This window comes from Ischnura elegans, chromosome 12 (assembly GCF_921293095.1).
Source record: "Ischnura elegans chromosome 12, ioIscEleg1.1, whole genome shotgun sequence".
Lineage (NCBI taxonomy): Eukaryota > Metazoa > Arthropoda > Insecta > Odonata > Coenagrionidae > Ischnura > Ischnura elegans.
Window position 1 is genome coordinate 54,255,898 of NC_060257.1, and position 23,033 is coordinate 54,278,930.

At 38.5% G+C, this 23,033-nt stretch overlaps 2 protein-coding genes across 2 annotated transcripts in view; both read left to right on the plus strand.

Moving 5' to 3' along the window:
- Positions 1-17,061, plus strand: part of LOC124168685 (transmembrane protease serine 9-like) — a 161,333-nt gene extending 144,272 nt beyond the window's left edge. The window contains exons 9-18 of the mRNA XM_046546952.1: positions 1,659-1,772; positions 3,627-3,797; positions 4,616-4,717; positions 6,207-6,351; positions 7,856-7,941; positions 9,341-9,429; positions 10,631-10,769; positions 12,778-12,891; positions 14,056-14,190; positions 16,840-17,061. Of these exons, the coding sequence (XP_046402908.1) occupies positions 1,659-1,772; positions 3,627-3,797; positions 4,616-4,717; positions 6,207-6,351; positions 7,856-7,941; positions 9,341-9,429; positions 10,631-10,769; positions 12,778-12,891; positions 14,056-14,190; positions 16,840-16,986 (1,242 nt within the window). The 3' untranslated portion in view covers positions 16,987-17,061. The remainder of the gene's footprint in view (positions 1-1,658; positions 1,773-3,626; positions 3,798-4,615; positions 4,718-6,206; positions 6,352-7,855; positions 7,942-9,340; positions 9,430-10,630; positions 10,770-12,777; positions 12,892-14,055; positions 14,191-16,839) is intronic.
- LOC124169652 (trypsin alpha-3-like) lies at positions 1,621-4,921 on the plus strand. The gene is made up of 3 exons (XM_046548305.1): positions 1,621-1,772; positions 3,663-3,797; positions 4,616-4,921. Exons 1-3 carry the CDS (start codon positions 1,719-1,721, stop codon positions 4,760-4,762), a joined length of 336 nt encoding a protein of 111 aa, XP_046404261.1. The 5' UTR covers positions 1,621-1,718; the 3' UTR covers positions 4,763-4,921.
- Positions 17,062-23,033: the final 5,972 nt, after the last annotated feature.

The window sequence follows — 23,033 nt, forward strand, 5'->3', positions numbered from 1 at the left end:
TTGGAGGTGAGTGCAGGGATACATTCTTCCAGGCAATTTAGCAGTATTCTCAGGGCGTATTTTTTTCGAAAGCGCTATTAACATAATTTACGAAATTCCTCCAACAAATGGAACATGTTACGGTCGTTGCCGTGTTTGATAAAATTAGCATCAAATTATCATTACTACTACTATTGCATTTATTGTTGTATAACATAATTATATTAGAAATATTAGGGAATGAACGCATTTATCACTTTCACTTCAATTTATTTTCTGAATATCGTGCTCCTATCCTCTGTTTATTTTTTCTATTGTTCTTTTTGAATGGAATGGTAGGATATCAATACATAAAAGTGTGTGGTTTGTAATCCACGTAGAACAGTGAAAAAAGTGATAATTATTTCATACTAGCCAGGGGGGTCTGAGGTATTTGGGGGCCTTCGGCTGAGGCTTATGATGAGCCTACTCCTATGAGGCCTGTGATGGGAATTCGGAGGTGTTTCCCTGGAAAATATTAGGAAACTGAAAGCTCGGAAACGGATTTTTACGCTATTCTGGCTCTTAAAAATCAGTTAAAAGTTAATGAAAAATAGAAATTTTTTAATAAAAAATACGATGAAAAGTGTGTTAATGTGACACTTTTTTTTGTAATTACGTCCACCAAGCTTTGTCCGTAGCTGTTCACAAGCCCCAAGGCCAATTGATTTTTTATCACGAGGGAATCTTCGGAAAGAACTCTCCGTTCTTTTATAAAAAACGCTAATGTAAAATAACAAAATTTATTATACATATCTTAAAATTACGACTTTCCTTTACTTTTCAACGTAAGTTCCATGAAAATTTGGTCACTAATCATACATATAATCTAACTTTGAAATTCCTTCGGCAAAATAACTTCGGGCCTCTCCCTTGAGCCATCCGGTGACCACCTTTGAGTTATTCATCGTCCTGAAATCGCTGGGAGCCAAGCCATTACTTCATATGCATAAACCCATTCCCAAACAACTCATTCACTCATAATCTTTGGGCCAACCACAGCACAAAATTCCCTATGAATTGCTGCTGCCGAATAATGTTTAGCCGTGAACAATCAAATGAGAGTATGGACTTCATACTGGGCGGGATTTTCTATTGCAGCACACATTTTGACAAGCTACCAAAAAGCAACTAGCACTCAGACGACCTTCACATTATGATGATCATGGGCGTACCCAGCGAGGGGCAGGAAGGGGCAGCTGCCACGCCCCCCCCCCCCCCCAAGGGCAAAAATCGCTTAAGTCTTTGAGGAAAATTAAACTTGATAGAATCGAAAGGTTTCAACAATTTTTCTATAATATTAGTTTAAGACATGTAACTAAAACGTTTTCTTAAGCAAATAATTTTAAAAACTAGCAAAGCGCTGTTATATTTTTCTATAACTGTCGGTTTCATTGACCTTTTCCATGCTAAAATGTAAAATGTTACAGCTTCAACGACCATGGCCACCCCCCCCCCCCCTGTTTTGATCCTTGGTAAGCTCTTGCTTCACTTTACCACGACTGCACGCCGACTGACCTGCCGTGCTTGCCGACGCAACAATGGCGGCACTTCCTTAACAGCCCTCATATAATTAGTATTGAATTTATCATTAATTTGGAAACATCTTTAGCCTCACCGCCAATAATCTCTTTCAACAGGTGAACCCACCATTCGAGTTCGGTACTGGAGTTCAACCCATTGCTCTTCCAGCCAGCGGCATGGACGTGGCAGTTGGATCAGACGCCGATGTTTCCGGATGGGGAACCACCACGGTAATATATAACACTAAGCAACAGTGGCGTACAGTGGCGGCTTGTGAGTCAAATTCTGGGGAGGCATACTCCACCTGGGGGTCAAAAGTTTTGAATATTTTGTGTATTTTAGTGAGTTTTTCAGGCAATCTAGAGACCACTAATACACAATTCAATCACTAACACTAAAACACTAACTCGATTAACTCAACTACAACTAGGCCTATTTACATGAAAACAATTACTCATAATAAGTCAACTGGTCACCAAAACAAGGTATTATGCAGCACTGCAACCCCAAGATTATACGGCCGCCAGGTGGCGCGGCGATGTCAACTCATTGGATACGTCTCTCTCCGCATGCTCGGGCGGCGTCCCAAGACTTCCATAAGGCACGAGCTTAGACGCGTCATAGCACCAGCAGCCCCCACCACTACCACTCTCCATATAACTGCATGGCGATGGACTGGGACATTCTGGCCAGCGCCCCTCTGCTACAAATGCGAACTTCTCGCGCTATTTTTGCGTGTTTTTCCTACATTTTTGATGCATGCGATTGGAAAATACACTTTGGTTAATTAGATGTATAATTACAATTAAATGGGTAATTATTTTTTTTTCTTTTTTCAAATCTTAGGAAGGGGCGGTGTCCGAGAGTCCTTATGGGCAAGCCGCCACTGGCGGCGTAACTATGGGGGTATGAGGGGATAGATCCCTTCCCAAAGCCTTACAAAAAAAAATAAAAAATATTTTAAAACTTTTGTCTATTTTGACACATAATAACTGCATTTGCTTAAAGTTAAATCTTGAGTGCCAAGGTGATGTAAAAATGTATTTCCACTTTCCAGGCGTATCAATTTTTAAAAATTTTCACGGAACCCTTGCTGCCTAGGGAGAGGGGCCCTCTACTGGGCCCCGTCACCCCCACCCCCCTCAAGGCATATTCCTAGTTACGCCACTGCTTAACTGTACTGAAAAAATTTCAGAGACAAAGCCACCGCCTACTTATTCATAAAAACAACACTCCGGCCAATTGCTTCGGAGGCTTCCGCGGTGATTAAATTGATGATTGGTTTTCGGGTTCGCCACGCCGAAATTTCCTTTTTATGATGGTCACCACTCCCAGCCAATTTGGCTGTCTATGGTGAGTTTCTTAAATCGTCGTTTCAGGTAAAATTACTCATGGTAGTCACAGTGTGGCAATTAGTTGGTTTTCGGGTTAATTCCGCGTCGACTCATTCTTGGCGGACGAAAGTCCAGCTTCCGTCTTCAGGTAAAAAAATTATTGCGTTTTTTGGACCCGAAGACGGGAGCTGGAACGCGCCCGAAACAGTCGTCCACCAAAAAATGAGTCGACGCGAAATTAACCCGGAGACCAATCATCAATCCGGCCATTTACTTGAAGAACTTTCACGAATACCATATTCAATGATAAGTATTTGCATAAATCCCTATACCTCGCTCGGTATATTATGAAGCATGAAAATAAAACGCAAGCCGAAATAAACCTTCAAGAACAAGTCACTCTTCACTTATGAAACAAATATGAAATATTTCTTAAAACATCACCTATAAAATTCAAAAGAAAAATAATAGTGTCAGCATATAGAATACGAATGAAGAAGAGGGTCGTCAAAATTGAAGCAACTACAATCACATACAATACATCTTGCTTAATCTGAAGTACTAAAATTATTTTCGCATTATTGGAGTAAATTTTACGAACAGAGGTATGAACGTGAACTTTTTCACGAGAAAATATTTTTTTCGGAAAACAGCAAACCTATTATGTGGAGAATCGTCAATACTCTTATCCCCATAAAGAAATTTACTATGCCTACAATAAAGTTAGTGAAACTTGTGATGGAATTCAAGGCTAATTTGAACCACTATCTTCACTCGGTTACGCAGGAGGGAGGCAGCCTACCCGACCATCTCAGACATGTTATCGTTAAAGTTGTTGATCAGGAGGAGTGTAACGAGGCCTATGGATCCATCACTGACACCATGATCTGCGCCGGTGCTCCAGGAAAGGACTCCTGCCAGGTAATTAGACATTCATTCGATCATATTATGAGTACCGACCATGTTATTAAAACTTCGGAACAAATATTCGTCAATTCTTCTGTTTTCTGGAAGAACTCGTCTGTCAATCCGTAAGTTGTGGATTCAAGTACCGCATGAGCAGGTTTCAATTACCAGTGTAAAATAATTTGCTACAGCGTATTTCCTATAGTTTATCATTCTTTCATCTTTTCCACTAGGTACTTATTAAAAACAGAAAAAATCGCTTTTTCCGGAAATAAATTTGATCCATATGGACATTGTCCTTAGAGCTGTAATTACGCTTACGTCCTCCCTTGTCCTTAAGCAAGTCTTACGACTGTAAGACTTGCTTAAGGGTACTTCTTACTAGAAGAATGATAAATACACCAAAGGATGAAGTTCGCCTTGAAAAAATATTTGACTTAGCCGGGATTCGAACTCGGTTCTACCGATTGACGGTCAGGCGTGAACCCGTGCGCGTGACTGCGTACAAAGTCACTTGTTCCTGCAGTGCTCTGAAGAATGATTTTTCTTTCACAGCCTTTCAGCAGTGAGCAATCATTAGAATCAATAAAAATACCACCATGTGCACTATGCCAAAGTCTATACCGAAAAAAATTCAATCCATCTATGGGACGCAAGAAAAAAATCTTTTTTTTAAATCATGAAATCATAAAAAACATATTTTCCTCAGCCATACATGATTAAAATGGGTATTATGTTATTGTTAAATATATATTTCAAGCCTCTGCAGGCGGAGTGATAATATTCCTTTTTAATTCTTTATTTTAATTCTTTACCTCCTTCTACATTTACAGGGAGACTCTGGTGGCCCACTCGTTGAAGACGGCAAGCTCGTCGGAATCGTCTCCTTCGGCTACGGCTGTGCTGAGCCCGGATACCCAGGCGTCTACACCAGGGTGACTGCTCTCCGTGACTGGATCAAGCAGGAAGTCGGCCTGTAGAAACGTCGATAGACCAACTAACAATACCGAGACGTCTAACACCTGGATGACCGCTCCCTTTAAGACTGGGTCAAGTGGTCCAGTAAAAAAGTCGACCGATCAATCAACAACATCATATATCTTTGCAAGTTGTTGGTTCAATAAAGGATAAATAAGCAACGATTCGTAATTCATTCAATAGACCTCTCAATCTATATTGGTAGGAGTAAAAACGACTTCATTATTTTCCACCTAACGTTACCTCTTGGATCAACATGACTAATGCCTGGCCTTTTAGGTATTGTCAAACTCCCGTCCTCGAAGTTTTAACCCAACTGGTTTAGCCTCTTCAAACCCATTAGTCTCTGAGATATTTTAGCTATGTTTCAGGCTGCTTTCATTATTACGGGGGATGGAAAAAATTAGAATCACAGTGAAATGTGAAAGAAATATATATTGACAAATATTTTTCAGTATCGTACACATACGTGCCCATTAAGATTTTGCGACAATATTTTCATGCACTACGACAATACAAAGAAATTATTCTCATCAATAATACTTCATTATCATTCATTATTTTCAATTGATATAACCTGTACAAAAACATTACTAACTAGTTTTAAACAACTGAATACATAGCTTAATGAAAGGGTCATTGTCCCACAGTCGTACAAAATTATGTCCATGAACTGCCATAAAAAAACCAAAACTGTTAAATCAAAACTAAACTGGCTTATTATTTTATGCACAATTTTACTAATTTTAATGACAAATTAGTGAAGAAAAAAATTATAATCCCCAAATTTAATGTCCACAAACTATGATTCGTCATGTCCGTGGACATCTTGTTCATGAAATCTGCAGTCCAATCAACGGTCAGGTTCAAAGATCACTCCATTATAAGGTTACAAATACGAAATCATTTTCAAATAAAGGACTTCTTCCGATAGCTTCATGAAAAACTCTCGAGAAATGATTGATGGAAATGATCATTGATTTGAAAAAAGTTCTCAAAATTTCAAAACATTTAAGTTGCATTAGCATTCTCAATTTTTTATTTAAAGACCACGTCTCTATGGCGAAGCCTCAAATATTCAACTCATATCAAATCAAGGCCTTTTTTCGAAAATCTAAAGCCCTTCAGCTAGATAAAAAAATCTCATCATGGAGAATGATTTATTGACTAAAACGAGAAATGTTTTCCGACTAAAATGCTAAAATAGTACTAAAAGCGGCATTCACAGGCGAGAACTCCATCATAGTGTCTAAAACACGAAATCCTTATCAAATAAAGGTCTCTTTCGCGATTATCTCATGGACGATTTGCAATGTTAATCCGAGAGATCTAAAAAAAACATTTACGGGAAAACCGTCAAATTTCAAGGTAAAAAAAACAACATTCGGGAATTATCTCTTTCGGGTATCGGAAAAATAAGGCAAACCAGCAATCAGCTGATAAATGCATGCTAAAAAAATGTCACTAGAAGGCAGGCGGATTCCTTTAAAAAGGCCTGCGGATTCCCAATATTCACAGATCTCCCTGGTAGTTCAAGGAAGAAAAATGTTCCGTTTCCTGCTCATCTCCTGTCTGGTGGTGTGCGCCTTCGGTGAGTACAGCATTTCAGCCAGTTATTCAATTCGAGGAAATAACAGCGGAATAGCCATTTACAGCAGAACAATCATTTGCTCAAGTCCATTCTGGTGGAAGATGGGACTTTCTAGTCCCAATCTCGCCCAATAAAGACGTATTATTATTATTATTATTCTGGTTGCAGTGGAGTTGGTATTAGACCGCTCTACTTCTTTTGTGGCTCATAGCTAGGTGGTCGGAAATTCACAGATCCGCTACCATGGACCTTATAGAGTAAGTTATTCTTAACAACCAATTACTTAAAAATGTTTGCCCGAGCGAACCACTACCGAGGTATTCTCGATTGATGTTAGCCAATCAGAGCGCAGCGCGGGCGAATGTCAATAGAGAGGCGGTGTTGTCAAACCGACAGTGGTTTCGAAGCACCAGCCAGAAAAAAAGTGAAAATATTTAATTTTACTCTTTTACGATACATATCTAAAATGTTTGCCCGAACGCACCATTGGCGAGATATTCGCGATTGTTGTTAGCCAATCAGAGTGCAGCGCGGAAGAATGCGAACGTCAATAGGGAGGCGGTGTTGTCAAATCGACAGTAGTTTTAAATCAACAGCCAGACAAAGTGAAAAGATTGAAATAAACTCTTTAACAATACATATCTAAAGCTAATCTATGCTATCCGCTGTACGTAGGCAAATAGATATCGAAGTATCGGAACAGGCAACCCGCATACTTCCCAAGCACCCGCGAAGCAAATTCTTGACAAGGAGGTAGGAGTACTAGCAAAGTAAATTTGATGACAAGAAGTGCCAGTTTATCCTTCTTGCGCGACATAAAAGGATAGGCATTTGTCTCAAGAATGAACTCATTTACGAGTGGTCATTTACGAGTACTCAAAATTTTTTCAGCGTGGTTCTAAAAAAATCAATTCCAGAAAAAAGTTTGATTTGCTTCTTGGAGAGAATAAAATTAGGAAAAAAGTAGGCTCCAATAAAATATTGGTGTCGTGTAACCTCAGTAAGTGCTAGACTACAACTAGTGCTATTCGAACATAGAGCGCCATCGGACTAAAAATTACTACGTAGCACGTTGTTATGCATCAAAACCGATTTTTGTCAAATGTAAATATGGGAAAAATATGCAACATACTTTTTATCGTAATGTTCCACACGTTGACATACAACTAATTGGCCAAGAAAAGAATTAATTAATACAAATAAAATACTTAATGAAATTAGTTAATTCCTCTTTTTTTTTCAATTTTACCCCGGTGGGAATCCCGCGAAAATTTTACCCGCCCAAAAGATTTATTTATAATGTTGTACGTCGCCGGTTTATATCAAATTTTTATAAGTGAAACATTTGTATTTGAGTTTTTATCATAATATTCCAAAATATTGTAACCAACTTATTGGTCAAGGTATGATTAATTAATGCATATAAGCTACTTAAAACGCAACTATGAAATAATATCCATTAATTTCGCTTTTGTAACAAACAAATTTTTCGTCATTCTTTTAGGGCGTGCCCCCAGGATGCTACGCCCAAGGTTCAATGGAAGGATCGTTGGTGGTGAAACAGCTAACATCGAAGACTATCCCTACCAGGTACGTCATCTGATGTTGCCCAAAATTTCAATTACATCGACGGAAATATATCCTTAAAATTCTGCTCTAAATTAATATTTAGAGCATTAAAAATATTTATTTAACAATTATAAATTAAAGAAAACTTCATTTTCACCAATAGGTCATTATTCTTTTGTTATATAATTAAAAAGTTGGCTTTTTGACAGGTGGTAACGGTCAATATGTAATGAAAATGGAATAAATGAAAATTCATGCCAATATGAAACTAGACCAGTGAAATCGAAAATTTAAAATTCAGAAATGACATTAGTTTTCCAAGAAACATTTTTTGCAACTTTTCTCGAATATCTTTACGTTGCTAGGTTAGGGCTTAATCAGTTCTACAGTGAGTTTATTCTAACCATCAATCGTTCTTTTGAGATATGAGAAATTTTCTATATTTTGATTCTTTTCTCCGGCATTTCATTTTTGTATTTCTGATCTTTCCTACCTATTTAGCTGGGGTTTTCAATCTTATCTAGCGGTTCCCCCATTCTTTCTCCCCCGCTATTGTAAGGAAGAATTCAAAAAATCTTTAATTTTTTCCTCCGTCTTAGTGAGTCCCATCCCAGTAACTGCAGCATTTTAGAGACACTATCGGTCTTTTTATGCTTCCCCATTACACACCTTGCTGCCTTTCTTTGGACCTTCTCAATGGATTTTTTTTGTGCCTTTCCGTACGGGTTCCACACTATGCTCGGCAAAATACAGGTCGAGGAGTATTTTTAAATACAAAATACTGCCTCAAATGTATTTGTACGACAAAATACCACCCAAAATATATTTGAAATGCAAAATACAAAATACTCTGACTTAATTATACGTTAAAGAGACTGCAAAATGGTATTTTAAATACATTTTCCCAAATAAAATTCATTTTTATGGAAACTAAGAGATTAAAATAAATATAATTGCTTTGGCACGTTATGGATAGTTGCAAACATGAAGAAAAGGATTTTAACGAAACCGAAGTAATCTCATAAGCATATACATTTTACAGACGTGTTATTAGAATATTGAAACAATTGTATTTGAAATACTTCCCAGTCCTGGTCCCACAGTATCTACATCTACATAATACCCCGCAAGCCGCCTAAAAGGCGTGTGGCAGGGGGTGTTAGGACACCAGCCGTTGACAGCTATTAAAAAAAAGAAGTGCTCTAACGAGGTTGGGACAAGCGTTTAGTAGTGACGCGTATTCTAAAATCGGTCTGATTTTGGTCTTATACGCCTTTTTCTTTGTAGTAAGACCACTTCCCTTTATATAATAACGATTATTAGGATAACTATTGAAGCCACAAAAAATAATGAAAATTATCAATTTCACTCATTTACCAAATTGAGGTTTCTTATGAACCATATTATGCTCACTTTACAGCTGGTCCTTCGTCGTGACGGATACTTCGAGTGTGGCGCATCTATCGTCAGTGAGACCATGGCCATCACCGCTGCCCACTGTACCGACGGGTGAGTAATTCAAAAGTTAAAAATAGTCACTTGCTCAGTGCGCAATTTAATAAGAAGGAATAGAAAAAAATTCCCAATTCTCCAATCAATATTGATACATTCCACAGAAATGTCTAAAGTGCATTCATTCATTCTCAACTTTTTTAAACCGTACATTCAGATTGCTAGAAATATAAAGAGACGCAATTTTTTCCGTTCGTCGATACAATTTAGTATTTTTATTTTTCCACAGGGTAGACTGCTTACCGTACCACTTTAATATATTTTGCAATAATAAGTTCTTTTGATGTTCCTGCTTCACACAGTATTACAGATGAAATAAATGAATGGTTAGGTATGTTAGGAATAGTTGATATAGGAGTTTTTGGTGGTGGAATAATCTCTTCAATCATTTCTCGTCCACCTTTTTTATTTGAAGACTTAGGCAGTAACTTTAGTTGATGATTTTTTTGGTTATACATTAACTTTATTTTCTTATGTTAAAATTCATTCACTATAAATTGATTCCAACTTACTTTATTCATTTCGAGCACTTCGCGGCAAAAAATCCGCTGCCTTAAATGTTTCGGCGATAATTTGATGACGCGTGATGCCGAACGACTCACCACTTATCGCATCTTTCTCATGTGGTTCACCGTTATTCACACTCTTGTGAATGATCATTGTCCCGATTCTCCCAATGAACGATTCGCACTGAACGATTTAATGAATTGGAACTTGAATTACAGTTCAAACTCATGGTGATTGGGCAGCAACTTTCGACTTTTTTAATACTTGTGAACTTGCCAGAGGAGTACAAAAAAAAGATCATACTTCATGTTTTGCAACGACTCCTTTTTCTCTCGAATCGCTCTCGCGTGGTTCGGCGATAATTTGATGACGTGTGATGCCACTAACATTCATGTGAACGACTGATTCTACCGATGAGCGGTTCAAACGTAACGCGTTAATGAACTGGAAGTTGAATTACGCCCCTAACTCATGGAAATTGGGCAGCAACTGTAGATTTTTATTTTGAATCCACTTATGAGGTAAAAAAGAAAAGATCATCCTTTCAAATTTTCCAAAATATCTTATTGCAATAGTTAGCCACCCGACCTACCGTCATTAAAAATGGGAGCAGCTAAAGTAAAAGTCATTTCCTGTGTGATGCCTCAGGTACTGAATCATTCTACAATTACGTTCTTCTCCTCTTCTTCAGAGTGACAGCTGATGAGCTCTCCGTGAGATCCGGTAGTTCAAACGTTGACAACGGTGGAACCATTCACCAGGTCACCAAGATCCACCAGCACCCCGGATTCGACATCAACGTTCTGGATGGTGATATCACCATCTTGGAGGTGAGTATAAGGAACTCTCCTCCCAGGCAATTTCAGTATCGGTAATCTCATGACATTTGCTTTAGAAAGCATCAATGTCCCTTTCTAACCCAGAGCTACTCCCGGGAGAAGCTAAATTTCAAGACTTTTCATGCTAAAAATGAGAAAATTTTCAACTCAATCACTATTATTTTAGCAGCTACATATTCCGCCATTAACCTTTACAGCACAAAATAACACGTGGTTTAAATCTTCTCTGAATAGATCTGAAAATGTATGAATTTTTGATATTACTTAGAAGCTACATTGGGTTATAAGGGGTTAATCAAATTTTACGAACTTCCTCCACCAAAAGGGATAGGCAACGCTTGGTGATGGAAAAATCGATTTCGATTTAAATCTAAATCGAGTTTTACATGTCAAAGATCGAGAAAATTGAGATGGAGCAATTTTATTCGAGTTTCGTTCCAAACTCAAATTTTCAACAAAGACCTCACAACAACTAGATTTTCAGCATCACCATTTCGTTTGTTCTCGGCAACGTCAATACCGGCGTCAATGATTACGTCATTCGTCCCACGTGGACGACTTTTCTCTCATTCCCGTGAAATTGGAAAAGTATGCCCTCAATCATCAGGAAAGCATCTCATTCAGTTCATTCGATGTCCCTGGTCTCCTAAGGCGTCAGCCACCCGAGTTTTATAAGCCAATTTAAGACCAACAATACTTAACCGTGATCGACGCTTAATCTAGAAGAGAGATGACACCTTCACTCAAGGTGAAGTGAAAAAAAAAACTTGACGTGATAGAAGAAAACTAACAACAGATTTCAAATTATCATGCCCATTTTAGCATAGAGCAGCTCAAAACATTGACGTCCACAGAAAAAGGCTTCCCACTTAATCTAAACTATAAAATTCACGGTTTTTTTTCCAGGTTTTCACAATCTAAATTGCGTCAAATTCATGTTCTGTTGACACGCCATTTTAGGAAGAAATATTGCTCACATAGCAATCACTGGTCGCACGTTGACTAAAAAAATATAGCAAACGCGATAAACGCCGGGAATACAAACGCAGCAATGAAAGTGCTCTTATGACGTCGCCTACCGTTAGCAAAATTTAGGGCCGGCTAAAAGTTTTGATTAGGAAAATAATAATAATAACAATTATAAAATGCCTTTATTCGGGCGAGGTTGAGACTAAAAAGTCCCCCCTTCCACCTAACCCCTCGGTAACGTCAATGCAAGCTTATTAAAAAATGGTTGACAAACGTTTACACTACAAAGGATATACAATATACACTGTTTGTGAAATGTCAAAAATATTAACAACTATGTGTGAAAATGTTGTGTAGAAAAGATTTCTATCTGCGGGAAAAAAACAATAAGTGTGAAATATCCTCCAGCGAAAAAACCCACAGCAGGAAAACGCCCAAACAAGAAGGGGGGCGTGAAAAACCTGCGAAAACCTACTGAGTGAAAGCTAATGTCATCTTACATGCAAGATACTACATAGTTCATGAGGTACATAGAATAGAGGGTGACGGGGAAGTGAAGAGGTGTCTGATTTCTCGCCAGGGTTAATGATCACTTTGGTTAAAGGTCGTCCAATCACAGCCTTGAGGTCTGTGCGTCGTCATGGCACACGGACCAATAATTGCACTTCGAATATATGTGCACAGATAAATGCGTGGACGGTATCTGCACGTGACTCGGCCTTGAAACATGATCGAAACATTGATTTTTCTTTTAATCTGTCTAACGTAGTTCTACGATCAAGTTTGAGAGATTTCTAAGGTTTTATGACGAAATTCACCGCTATTTCCAGGTTTTTTCACGGTAGATGGAATTCACGGCTTATTCACGGTTTCAAGGTCTTCACGATTGAGTGGGAACCGTGAGAAAATGTGTTAAATATCGTTCCCCAGTGTTATGTTTCCGCGGTATCAACAGTGTCTCATTAAGTAGTCAACCAACCCTGTTCTTATTTTTTTTTTCATTTCTACATTATACTTATTACTTTTCCAGGTCAACCCACCCTTCAAGTTCGGCTCCGGCGTTGGACCAATTGCTCTTCCCGACGCCAACATGAATGTGCCAGTAGGTTCAAGCGCTGATGTCTCCGGCTGGGGAACCACCACGGTAAGAACAAATTAAAAAGGCGTTCCTTATGAAAAAAAAACTACAACCCTTCTCAGTAACCACTCTATCCTTGAAGGGTAAGTGTTTCGCTTGCTCCCACATTGGTTGGGCTATTCGGCTATTTTACGCATTTTTTGCGATTTTCACGAATTTTTTAAAATCAAGTTTAGATAGAAGTATTTGTGCTGTAATCATTCCAGTAATTTTACAGAGTTGAGAAACACCGATTCCTTTGCATTACTTGCTTTGAAAAATGTCATTTCTAGTTTCCTTTGCTATCATCAAAGTAATGCAATGATTACTGTAAAAAAAACGGATATAAATTTTCCTACGCTATTCACTTTTTTCCGGATATTTTTGCATCACACCTATTGCAGCGTATTAAACTAATCGCAGTCTGATAGACTAATCGCAGTTTAACATACTAATAGCAGTGAAAAAACTTATCTATACAATAGAAAGTGCGCTGTATGTCCTAACTGTAGTGAGTACTGATACAGTAGAACCTCGGATAACGACCACAATCCATTCCAGAAAGCTGGTCGTTATCCGCAATGTTCGCTATCCGAAACAATTTTCCCCATAAGAAATAAAGGAAATAGGAATAATTGGTTCCTAGCTCCTATTGACCCGCTATTATATGAAAGTTATAGGCTATATAGGTATGTTTTTTTTAAATGAGAATAGTTATAATACAGTAAAAATTGAGTTAAATATAAATAAAAACATTAAAGAAAGCGTTTAAACATATGGAAACATAGGAAAACTAACCGTTTTTACTGCCATAATTTGCGATTTTTGCCATTTTTTTGCGATTTTCATGAATTTTTAAAATCAAGTTTAGATAGAAGTATTCGTGCTGTGATAATCCCAGTAATTTTACAGAGCTGAGAAACGCCAGAATCCTTTGCATTAGCTGCCTTTGAAAAATATTATTTCTAGTTTTTAGTTTTATTATTATTTCTAATAGGTTTGACTTTGTATCCATTTGAGGTGGCACAGCACCGAACACAAACATGTCCGCTACACATCTGTTCGCTAACCGAAATTTTGTTCGCTATCCGAGGCAAATTTTTAGCGGAATTTTTGGACGTAATCCGAATTGCTCGTTATCAGAGGCGTTCGCCAACCGAGGATTCACTGCATATTTTTTTCATTGCATAGGAGGGTGGCGACCTTCCTGAACAACTCAGACACGTCGTTGTCCAGATTGTTGACCAGCAAGAATGCAACGGGGCTTACGGATCCATCACAGACAACATGATCTGCGCTGGTGCTACAGGCAAGGATTCCTGCCAGGTAAGTTCTGGAATAAAAGCAATTAATTAATGTCTTTCAGAAGGCATCCTCGAAGATTAGTTGATAACCGAGCAGCAGACGATCTCCATCGGATGTCTAAATAAGGTCAATGCATGCCAAACACTTTGTTATTAAACGATTGATATTTTGACGGTACATAGATGTACCATTTTTAACATACGCGACTGGTTGTAAAAATAACTTTGCATAGATATATATCCAAACAATCTCTTTATCTGGCTATGAAACCTCAGGAGTAGATAAATTAACCAAAAAATGAGGGGAGGCAGAAAATTCAAAGAAAAAAACATTTGCGAGGTTATTTTTTAACCCTAATAGTGCGGGAACGTTTTGATACGTTTTCTACGCTGATTTCCGCATTTACCCAAAATATTTATTTCCATCTCGATATCTTGCACTAGGGCACTTTACCTCACCATGAGGATCGCTAAGGGGCTTAACTGTACCAGACCAGCCCTCATGGCAGGGGTACCTCCTACGCAGGAGGTCTCTTCTCCATTGGATGACAGACATCCGTGAACGCACGCATCCCAAGGGTTAAAACAAGAGAATACACTAAAATGGTAAACTTCTACACCATTTTATTTATTTAGATACCGACCCAGTTTCGACACGTATTGTCATTATCAAGGTCCCAAAAATTTAAATAAAAATTGAAACCGGGTCGGAACTTAAATAAATAAAATTATGTGGAAGTTTACCATTTTAGTTTATTCTCATGGATATAAAACAAGATATCGCCGGACACTGTTAATTAGGTTAATACAAGGATCGTACAGATAAACTAGTGGATTAACTTTGACGCCCTCAAATTGCCATCGAAATAAAATGGTAATGTGATTTTTCAGCAGCAACATATAATCCAAGCAATCCAAGTATATATTATCGACTCTTTTAATAAGGTTAAATTGCGAAAATATAGTAAAATGCCATCGAAATAAAATGGTAATGTGATTTTTCAGCAGCAACATATAATCCAGGCAATCCAAGTAAATATTATCGATTCTTTTAATAAGGTTAAATTGCGAAAATATAGTACTTTAAACTGGAGAGAAATAACTGACGAGAATGTTCCCAAGTAGCAGACGATGTCCATCGGATGTATTAATAACGTTTATATATCCAAAAACCCGTAGTTATTACACGATGGATATTTTGAGAACGCTACTTAGATATCCTATTTTGCCTCGTACAGATTACGATTGTTCTAGCTGATTGTTCTCGTTGGAACTATCGTGGATTCACACAACGATGGTTAAAACCTGTGCTGCTTTCAAGTGCCGACATCTAAAGTGAACGCGAAATTAACGGTTAGCAAAGCTGTTGAGGTATGTAAGGTCAAGATATTACTGTGTTCAACGTGTATTTAACGAATAATTTTTTTTCCGCCCGTATCCTTCCTTGCTTGGACATATTCATGAAAAAATAGAGCGAAGGGAGCTTTAGGAACTTTCCGCCTTTCTCGTGTCGGTTTTTCCGGTCTCCCAGCACCTAATCATTGTAAAGTGGCAACGTTCGGAACTACGGTAAATATTTTCAGGACATGCATTCACACTGCTAGTTCGGCCAACTATCGTAAGAACGATCGCTCGTACAATAGTAATATGAACGAGGCATGTGAGAGTGGTTGAGTTACTGAAAAGTAACTGTGACCTCAGTTACTTCCGTTAATATCAGTAACTGGTAAACAGGAGCTGTTAGACTGGTAGAGTTATCTCCAGGATATCGGTAGAGAAACTGCGGCCTCAGTTACTTCCGTTCTTTTAAGTAACTTGTAAGCAGGAGCTGTGAGAATGGTCATGAGGACTAATCTTTTTCACTGCATCTAAAAACCCTCTTCGCTTCCTTCCTCTCCCACCGTTATCTAAAATTCTACTATCGAACTCCGTTTTCAACGCTCCCTCCCCGCTAAGTACTCGCTCCATTCATGCCTTCTCCATCCTCCATACCCCATCTAAAAGCAGCCTCTCCTCACCCACCATGACTTGTACTTCATGAATGGAAATAGTTTAGGTTAATTATTTTTGTAAATTTTACTACAGTGAATCTATCTCAAGTGAGTTAAATTAAAGTTTCTAAAATACGAACTCTAGCTCAAAGTAAAAGTGTAACGATATCTGGTAATTTTTCCGGGTATTCTTCCGCGTTTATCCATTTTGTAGCACAATATTTCGCCAACGTTCCAGTTGGCTTCCTCAGGCCCACTGAAGTGTCGATGCAGAAAGTTGTTCATCTTATATACGCCCTGTTTGAAGACGGCTACAATCCAGCGCGTGGAAAAGGGTCTTCAAAGATCCTGACCAATCAGGGCACGCCTCCACAAAAAAGGCGGCAAACAGGGTGTATATAAGATGAAGAACTTTCTGCATCGACACTTCAGTGGACCTAAGAAAGCCAACTGGAACGTTGGCGAAATATTGTCCTACAAAATGTATAAACGCGGAAGAAAACCCGGTAAAATTACCAGATGTCATCATAATCTCCGCGGAAGCCTACTTGGAAATTGTAAGAGTTTAACACCCAAACAACAGAGTTAAGTTTAGCACTAAAGGTTGAGTCAAATTCCGAAATACCGGTCCCTAGTATCACTCATTATTCACCACCTTTCTATTTTCTCCTTGTCTGCAGGGAGACTCTGGTGGCCCACTCGTTGAAGACGGCAAACTCGTCGGAATCGTCTCCTTCGGCTACGGCTGCGCTGAGCCCGGATACCCAGGCGTCTACACCAGGGTGACTAATCTCCGTGACTGGATCAGGAAGACATCCGGCTTGTAGAAACGTAGACAAACACGAGAAGAAATATCCATCCAGTCCTTTATTTCCCTTCAACAATATGAATAAAAACTTCTATCACTGAACAAAGCTCTTTTAAGACTATTTTATTTCCTACAGATTCCTCTCAAGTTTTCCTGGCGAATTGATTTTGGGGAGAGTTCTCGGGTAATCCACAGGGTATATATGCATCGACGCTTCGCAACGTTTCGAAGGCGCATTCTGCTATCTACTCCAGGGTGAATTTGAATAGTGCCAATAGAAACCCAAGAACACTTCCTACTTAGTCTTTTCATTCCAGACAAGCGTTCATGATAGGTAACTGAGGAAAAATGGATTTCTAAAAATGAAATCCAATTCCGGCCACACTATCCATGCAAAAATGCAAAGAAGTAGTAAAACCAGCCAATAACTTGAAATGTTTCAACCAAAACAGCTAAAAAGAAAGCACCAAATCCTTCAACTAAAAGGAAGGTTTAATAGAGACAAAACTACAATTAAAAACATTAAAACACACAGTTTCCAAAAACAGAATAAAATGAATTAAAAAGTAAAATAAATAACCTTTTCATCACTCGGAGATAAAACGTCGTAGCTGATTATTTCATCAGAAATAACTGTTGAAGACACTAATAGGAAAGTTAGGATTGGCAAGCAATATTTATATTTAATCCTAATTTCCTAATCAGCAGCCACGCTTTATGCTCCGTGTGACGAAAAGTTTAATTTTTTTCCTTTCAGTGCATTTTATACTGCTTTTGAAAAAAGCCATTTTTCATTTTTTACATAATTTTGGTTCTCTACGTTTTAGAGGTGAATCGTCTACATAATACCCTGTGAGCCACCTCTAGGGTGTTTGGCAGGGGGTGATCAATCACCAGCATGCAGCATGCATTTGGACTCCCACATGCACACCACACGGTCCAAAAAACGTCACGCATACTAACACATTATACTACCAGATGCTATTAGAAATAATAATAAAATTCAGATACATGCATTAAGTTACACATAAGTTAGTTGGCTTCACTACAAGTGATCTAATCTATTTGTGATTTCTAACGCTGCCGTTTTGATCTCTTATTGACCGTGGAAAAAAAGACATTCCGAAGAATCATGTAATGGATTAAACCAGAGCTTCTACTGCAATTTCTTCTCAATCAATTCAACTAATTTAATCCATTGAGAAAATTTACAACTATTTTTCCATAAGGAAATGTATTTAATTAATTGGAGCACAAATTTCAAATGCTTGATTTTTCAACATTTCAAGCCGATCCGACATGTGTGTTAAAAATCAATCACTTAATTCCGTCGAGGAGACAAACAAACAGACGATGCGAATTAAAAATAAAGCTTGTAAAAAGGAAAATGTTAGTTTCAACCTCAAAAACATGAGGATTTCTCGATCCCTAAGACACTAAAACAGTGAACACCCTTGTGCGGGAAATTTAAATCTTTGGACAGAAGGCTTCCGCGGAGTGGTGTCGATGATTGGCTGCTTTCAGGTTCTCTCCCGCGCCTGTCCATCTCAGGCGACGACATGTTTCGCAAACGCAGCAGCAACGCTGCAGTTTGATTCTTCAGGTCCGAAGTGTAGAATGCAGTTGGTGATTTCCTTGTATACACCTTTCCTTCAGCCGGGGGCCGGTTCGTTTTTTGTGCGCCTTCTCGTTTTCGCTGTAAACTAGTTTCCAACAGCTGGGCAGTGTGTAGCCATGTTCTCTATTGAAATCATTTGGGTTTTTATTCATTTCGATGGCTTCTATAATGAGTCTCGGATAATAGGGTCTTTCTTTCGTGAACAATCTTGCTTCTTCCACATTTGTGTTTCGGTCCGCACCATGTGTATTCGGCGATGGCTGAGGTACGAAAGTGCCTGTTTTTAATGGCTCTCCAGTGCTCTTGAAGGCGGAATCTAAGAACTCTAGACGTTTGGCCGATGTATGCCTGGCCGCAATCACAACTTCACCTCGTATACTCCTTCGTGGATACTTTCGGGAAGTTTGTCTTTGCAATTGCTGAGTAAATCTGCTGTCTTGGTGACGGATGGCGTACCTAGTCACCACTTCATGTCTCCTTACTATTCTCGTGATTTTTTTTCGTGATACCAGCCACGTAAGGCAGTACGGCACAAATGGATTTTTTCAATGCTTGTAGTGCGGGCTCCTCAGAGGTCCATTTAAAAGCCGTAGATGACTTCTCTTCTACCTTTATGGCAGCCTTGAGGACATTTTTTTTACATTGAAGCTGTTATTTTGAAAGGCCTTGATGAGGTGGCAATTCTCCTTTGCGAGCGATGAAGAGTCCGACACCGAGTACGCCCGATGGAAGTGTGACTGAATTTTTATTGATTAAATATTGCATGGTTTCTTTCGAACCCCTTAACCTATGGTGACCAGTCTGCAGCCAGAAATTTGAATCGGAGGATGTTAGGGCGGTACGCGGTTTGCCTGTAGTTAGTAATGTTTAGTCAATTTCCGAACATTAGAAAACTTAAACATTAGAAAAAGAGATCATAAACTCTCCGTCATTCGCGTCACGTTTTCGACCGCTATTTGTCACCATGCGTCTCACAGACACCATTTTGAAATCGTTGAGCGGAATGCATGAAAGTAGAAATAACTTCTTCAACCACAATAAATCCTTTATTGAATGCTTAATTTCATGAAACAAAAACTTTATGCATAATAATGAAGGGGATATTTTTATTAGTAAAAGACTGAATTCTAATACATATTTTGACGTTTCTTAAGGTTTTCTTTCATCAAAATTATATCAAATTGATTAGAGTAAAAATTTCGTAGCAATAATACACATGTAAAATTTAATGCTCAAAATAGTTGTAAGTTTAAATTAAGAACGCATTTAAAAACATTGCGATAAATATCACGAAGCTATTAGCATGCAACTCGAGTATTGTAACTCGAGTTGTTGCGTGGCGTCTTCTAGACTCCAAACACGACATCATATCAAAATTACTTCAATAAATGTGACTAAAAATATAATATTAATGGTGACTATTTCAGAATCATGAAATAATAAGATACAAGGAATATGAGTTTCCTAACTATGAAAATACGATGTGGGCAAAAAAAAAAGAAAGTGGCCTGGAGTCTGGTCGGCGCCACGCGACCAACGGAGTGTTAAATAAGCTATACATTCCGTTTGAATGATGCTGTAAATCAACAATCAAACATTTTGGATTTGTCTCTTTGTACCTTAGGATAATGCCGCTGGGTCGAAACTAGTCGTACCTAAAAATAAATTGGCGGTATACAACGAAAATTTTCATTCCATTAACGATAATCTATCCTCACTTTAATTTAGACACACTGTTTTAAATTGTCATTATAGTGTCATTTGTGAAAGCCACAAAAGTCCAGCTCGCCAATTGAATGTGGTAACAATTTTCGCGAAATGATTCTCAAAATCTGTGCGAGGCCACCCTGTTCCAAAAAAAAACATTTTTTTTATTTCTGAATGGTCAACCGGATTTCGATGACCCTCGGGTATACAAGGATAGGCAAAAAGAAATTTTCGAAAAATTTTAAATAATTAGTTAACGAGAGGTGCCTAAACATCAACACCCTTAATTTGACATACAATAGGGTGGTTTCCTTCATCAAAGAAAACGAAAGGCATTGATTGCGATTCGTTACCCACCACTAGTGTATTCATAATATACAAATTATTTTGTTTTAGAAATACCGGGTTAGACGAATGGCAATGGTCCATTTTTATCCTCATTTGAAAAGGGCCAGATTGGCGTCCATGCGATGCCACTCCACGTGACGTCACAGGGACCTAGTTTCTATACGAGAAGATAGGAGTTATACGTCGTCTGAGGTTACCATTGCATGCATGAGGCGCAGAGCTCAGGGAAACATGTCTTAACAATCACTTATTAAAACTGGCTAAGGTCGGAAAGTTTTCCTCGTTTGATAAGTTATTAATAATCCTTATTTAAGCCAAGCGCTACCAGCCAGCAGGGTACTAGGCTAGCCGCTAGCAGCCTGCGTCGTATCAGCGCTAAGCCTCGCCTCAAGGTCACCTCGCAGGGCGGGAAGGGGAACCAGAAATACGTCACGCGGAGAGACTTCCCGACATTCATATTTAAGCGTCGCGTTTTCGCGCGCTTGAAAATTTTCACTTTTCATTTAATCGCGAAAAATAGATATCGTCATTTAAAAATCTAAAAGCGTGAAATACGTACTCCAGGAGTAATAATCTTTCGATTTAGGCAATAAAAAAATAATAGGAAACCACCCTATTTCGCGGAAACTGTCAAAATAAGGGTAATCAGGGTAAGCTATGATCCGAAGGGCTAAAATTTCTTCGGTTTTAACATATCTTTCACAATTTAGGCTTTGCGGCCCGCGCAGCCTGGCGCCAAGAGTGGCGCTAAGCGATGCGGCTCGCGCGACGCGGCGCAACAGACGGCTGAGGCCGTCCCCCTCCCTCTCCTCCTCACCCACGGTCGCCCGCCGTGTTCACATGCTTCAGCTACTCTCTCTCTCTCAAATTCAGATTTTGAACTCGTTTCGTAGACCAAATCATGTCGGCACTTATGGTAATCAATCTTAACTTTATTTTGGAAAATCGTCACAAACTTGTTAACCTACTGTGAAAATTATTCAACAAAGTCAGGTTTCAGTTGAACTATCTCTATCTTCGTACCCTTTTTTATCATGTGGCCCACCCTGGTGCGAGGCTAGGAGCGCCCCTACGATGCAGGCTGCTAGCAGGTAGCGCTTGGCTTAAATAAGGATTATTTATACCTGATCAAACGAAGGAAACTTTCCGACGATTGGCAATTTTAATAGGTGATTATTAACACATACTACCCTGAGCTCTGTGCCTCATTCATGCATTGGCAATCTCAGACAATGTAAAACTCCTGACTACTCGTATAGCATCTGGGCCCCTGTGACGCCACGTGGATCGGCACCGCATGGGTGCCAATCTGGCCTTTTTCAAATGAGGTTAAAATTGACCGTTAATTTTCGTCTAAACTTGGATTTTTAAAACCAAATAATTTGTGTAATACGAATACACTAATGGTGGGTGACAAATCGCAATCAATGCCTTTCGTTTTCTTTGATGAAGGAAACTACCCTACTAGCAATACGCTGGCATAATTAAATCGAGTCTTACCCATGAAATATTTCCCAGAAAGACGAATCCAGTCAAAAAGACGAAAAATACGAAATTAAATTTATTTCTACGTTGGATAATTTACTTCAAAAATGTTCTTTCCCGATGCTATTTCTTGTTCTTAATTTTTTCTGAAAAAGTACCCGTTTTTGCTGGCAAAATAAATTTCCCCAACTTAGAGCACTAGGTATTTCCATAATTTTCGTTCCAATTACTTGGAATTTTAGTATAAGAAAGCCAAATCCGAAAATAATTTTTTTATATCTCGAAAATTTATATATTGGTTGTAAACAACGTAAATCTTGGCTAACTTCCGAAACAATGGATCAATTGAAAATTGATTGGTTCCGATGTATACTCTACGATGAATTGAAGACTAGTATTTATAACATTTACAGTAAATATCACTGATAAAGTCAATATCGCTTATTATTTATGTACATACATGGTTTCATACGCGTAACGGTAGCTCCGTCGTGGTAAAGGGAGGATAAAAGAGGCGCGTGGTTGCCACCGATTCGCCATAAACAAGCAGTGGATGATTCATAAACTGCCGGGGCACTGTGCGTCACGATGCACGATATGGCAAATACGCACTACTTTGCGAGACTTTCCCTTATCTGTCGCTTTGTTTTGGCCTGCCTCAATAGGCAGAGAAAAAAGCGACTACAAGAGCTCAATACAAAAATATATATCAAACGATATTGAATATGCTGTTGAAATTTAACGTGTATTAACTACATACCTGCATTACTTACATTCTACGGCACACAAAGATACTAATCAATATTTAATTGCTAACCTATGGAAAACTTAATGCATATTTCTTAATTTTATTATTATTTCTAACAGCATATGGAGGCATAATTTATTAGTATATGTGACGTTTTTTG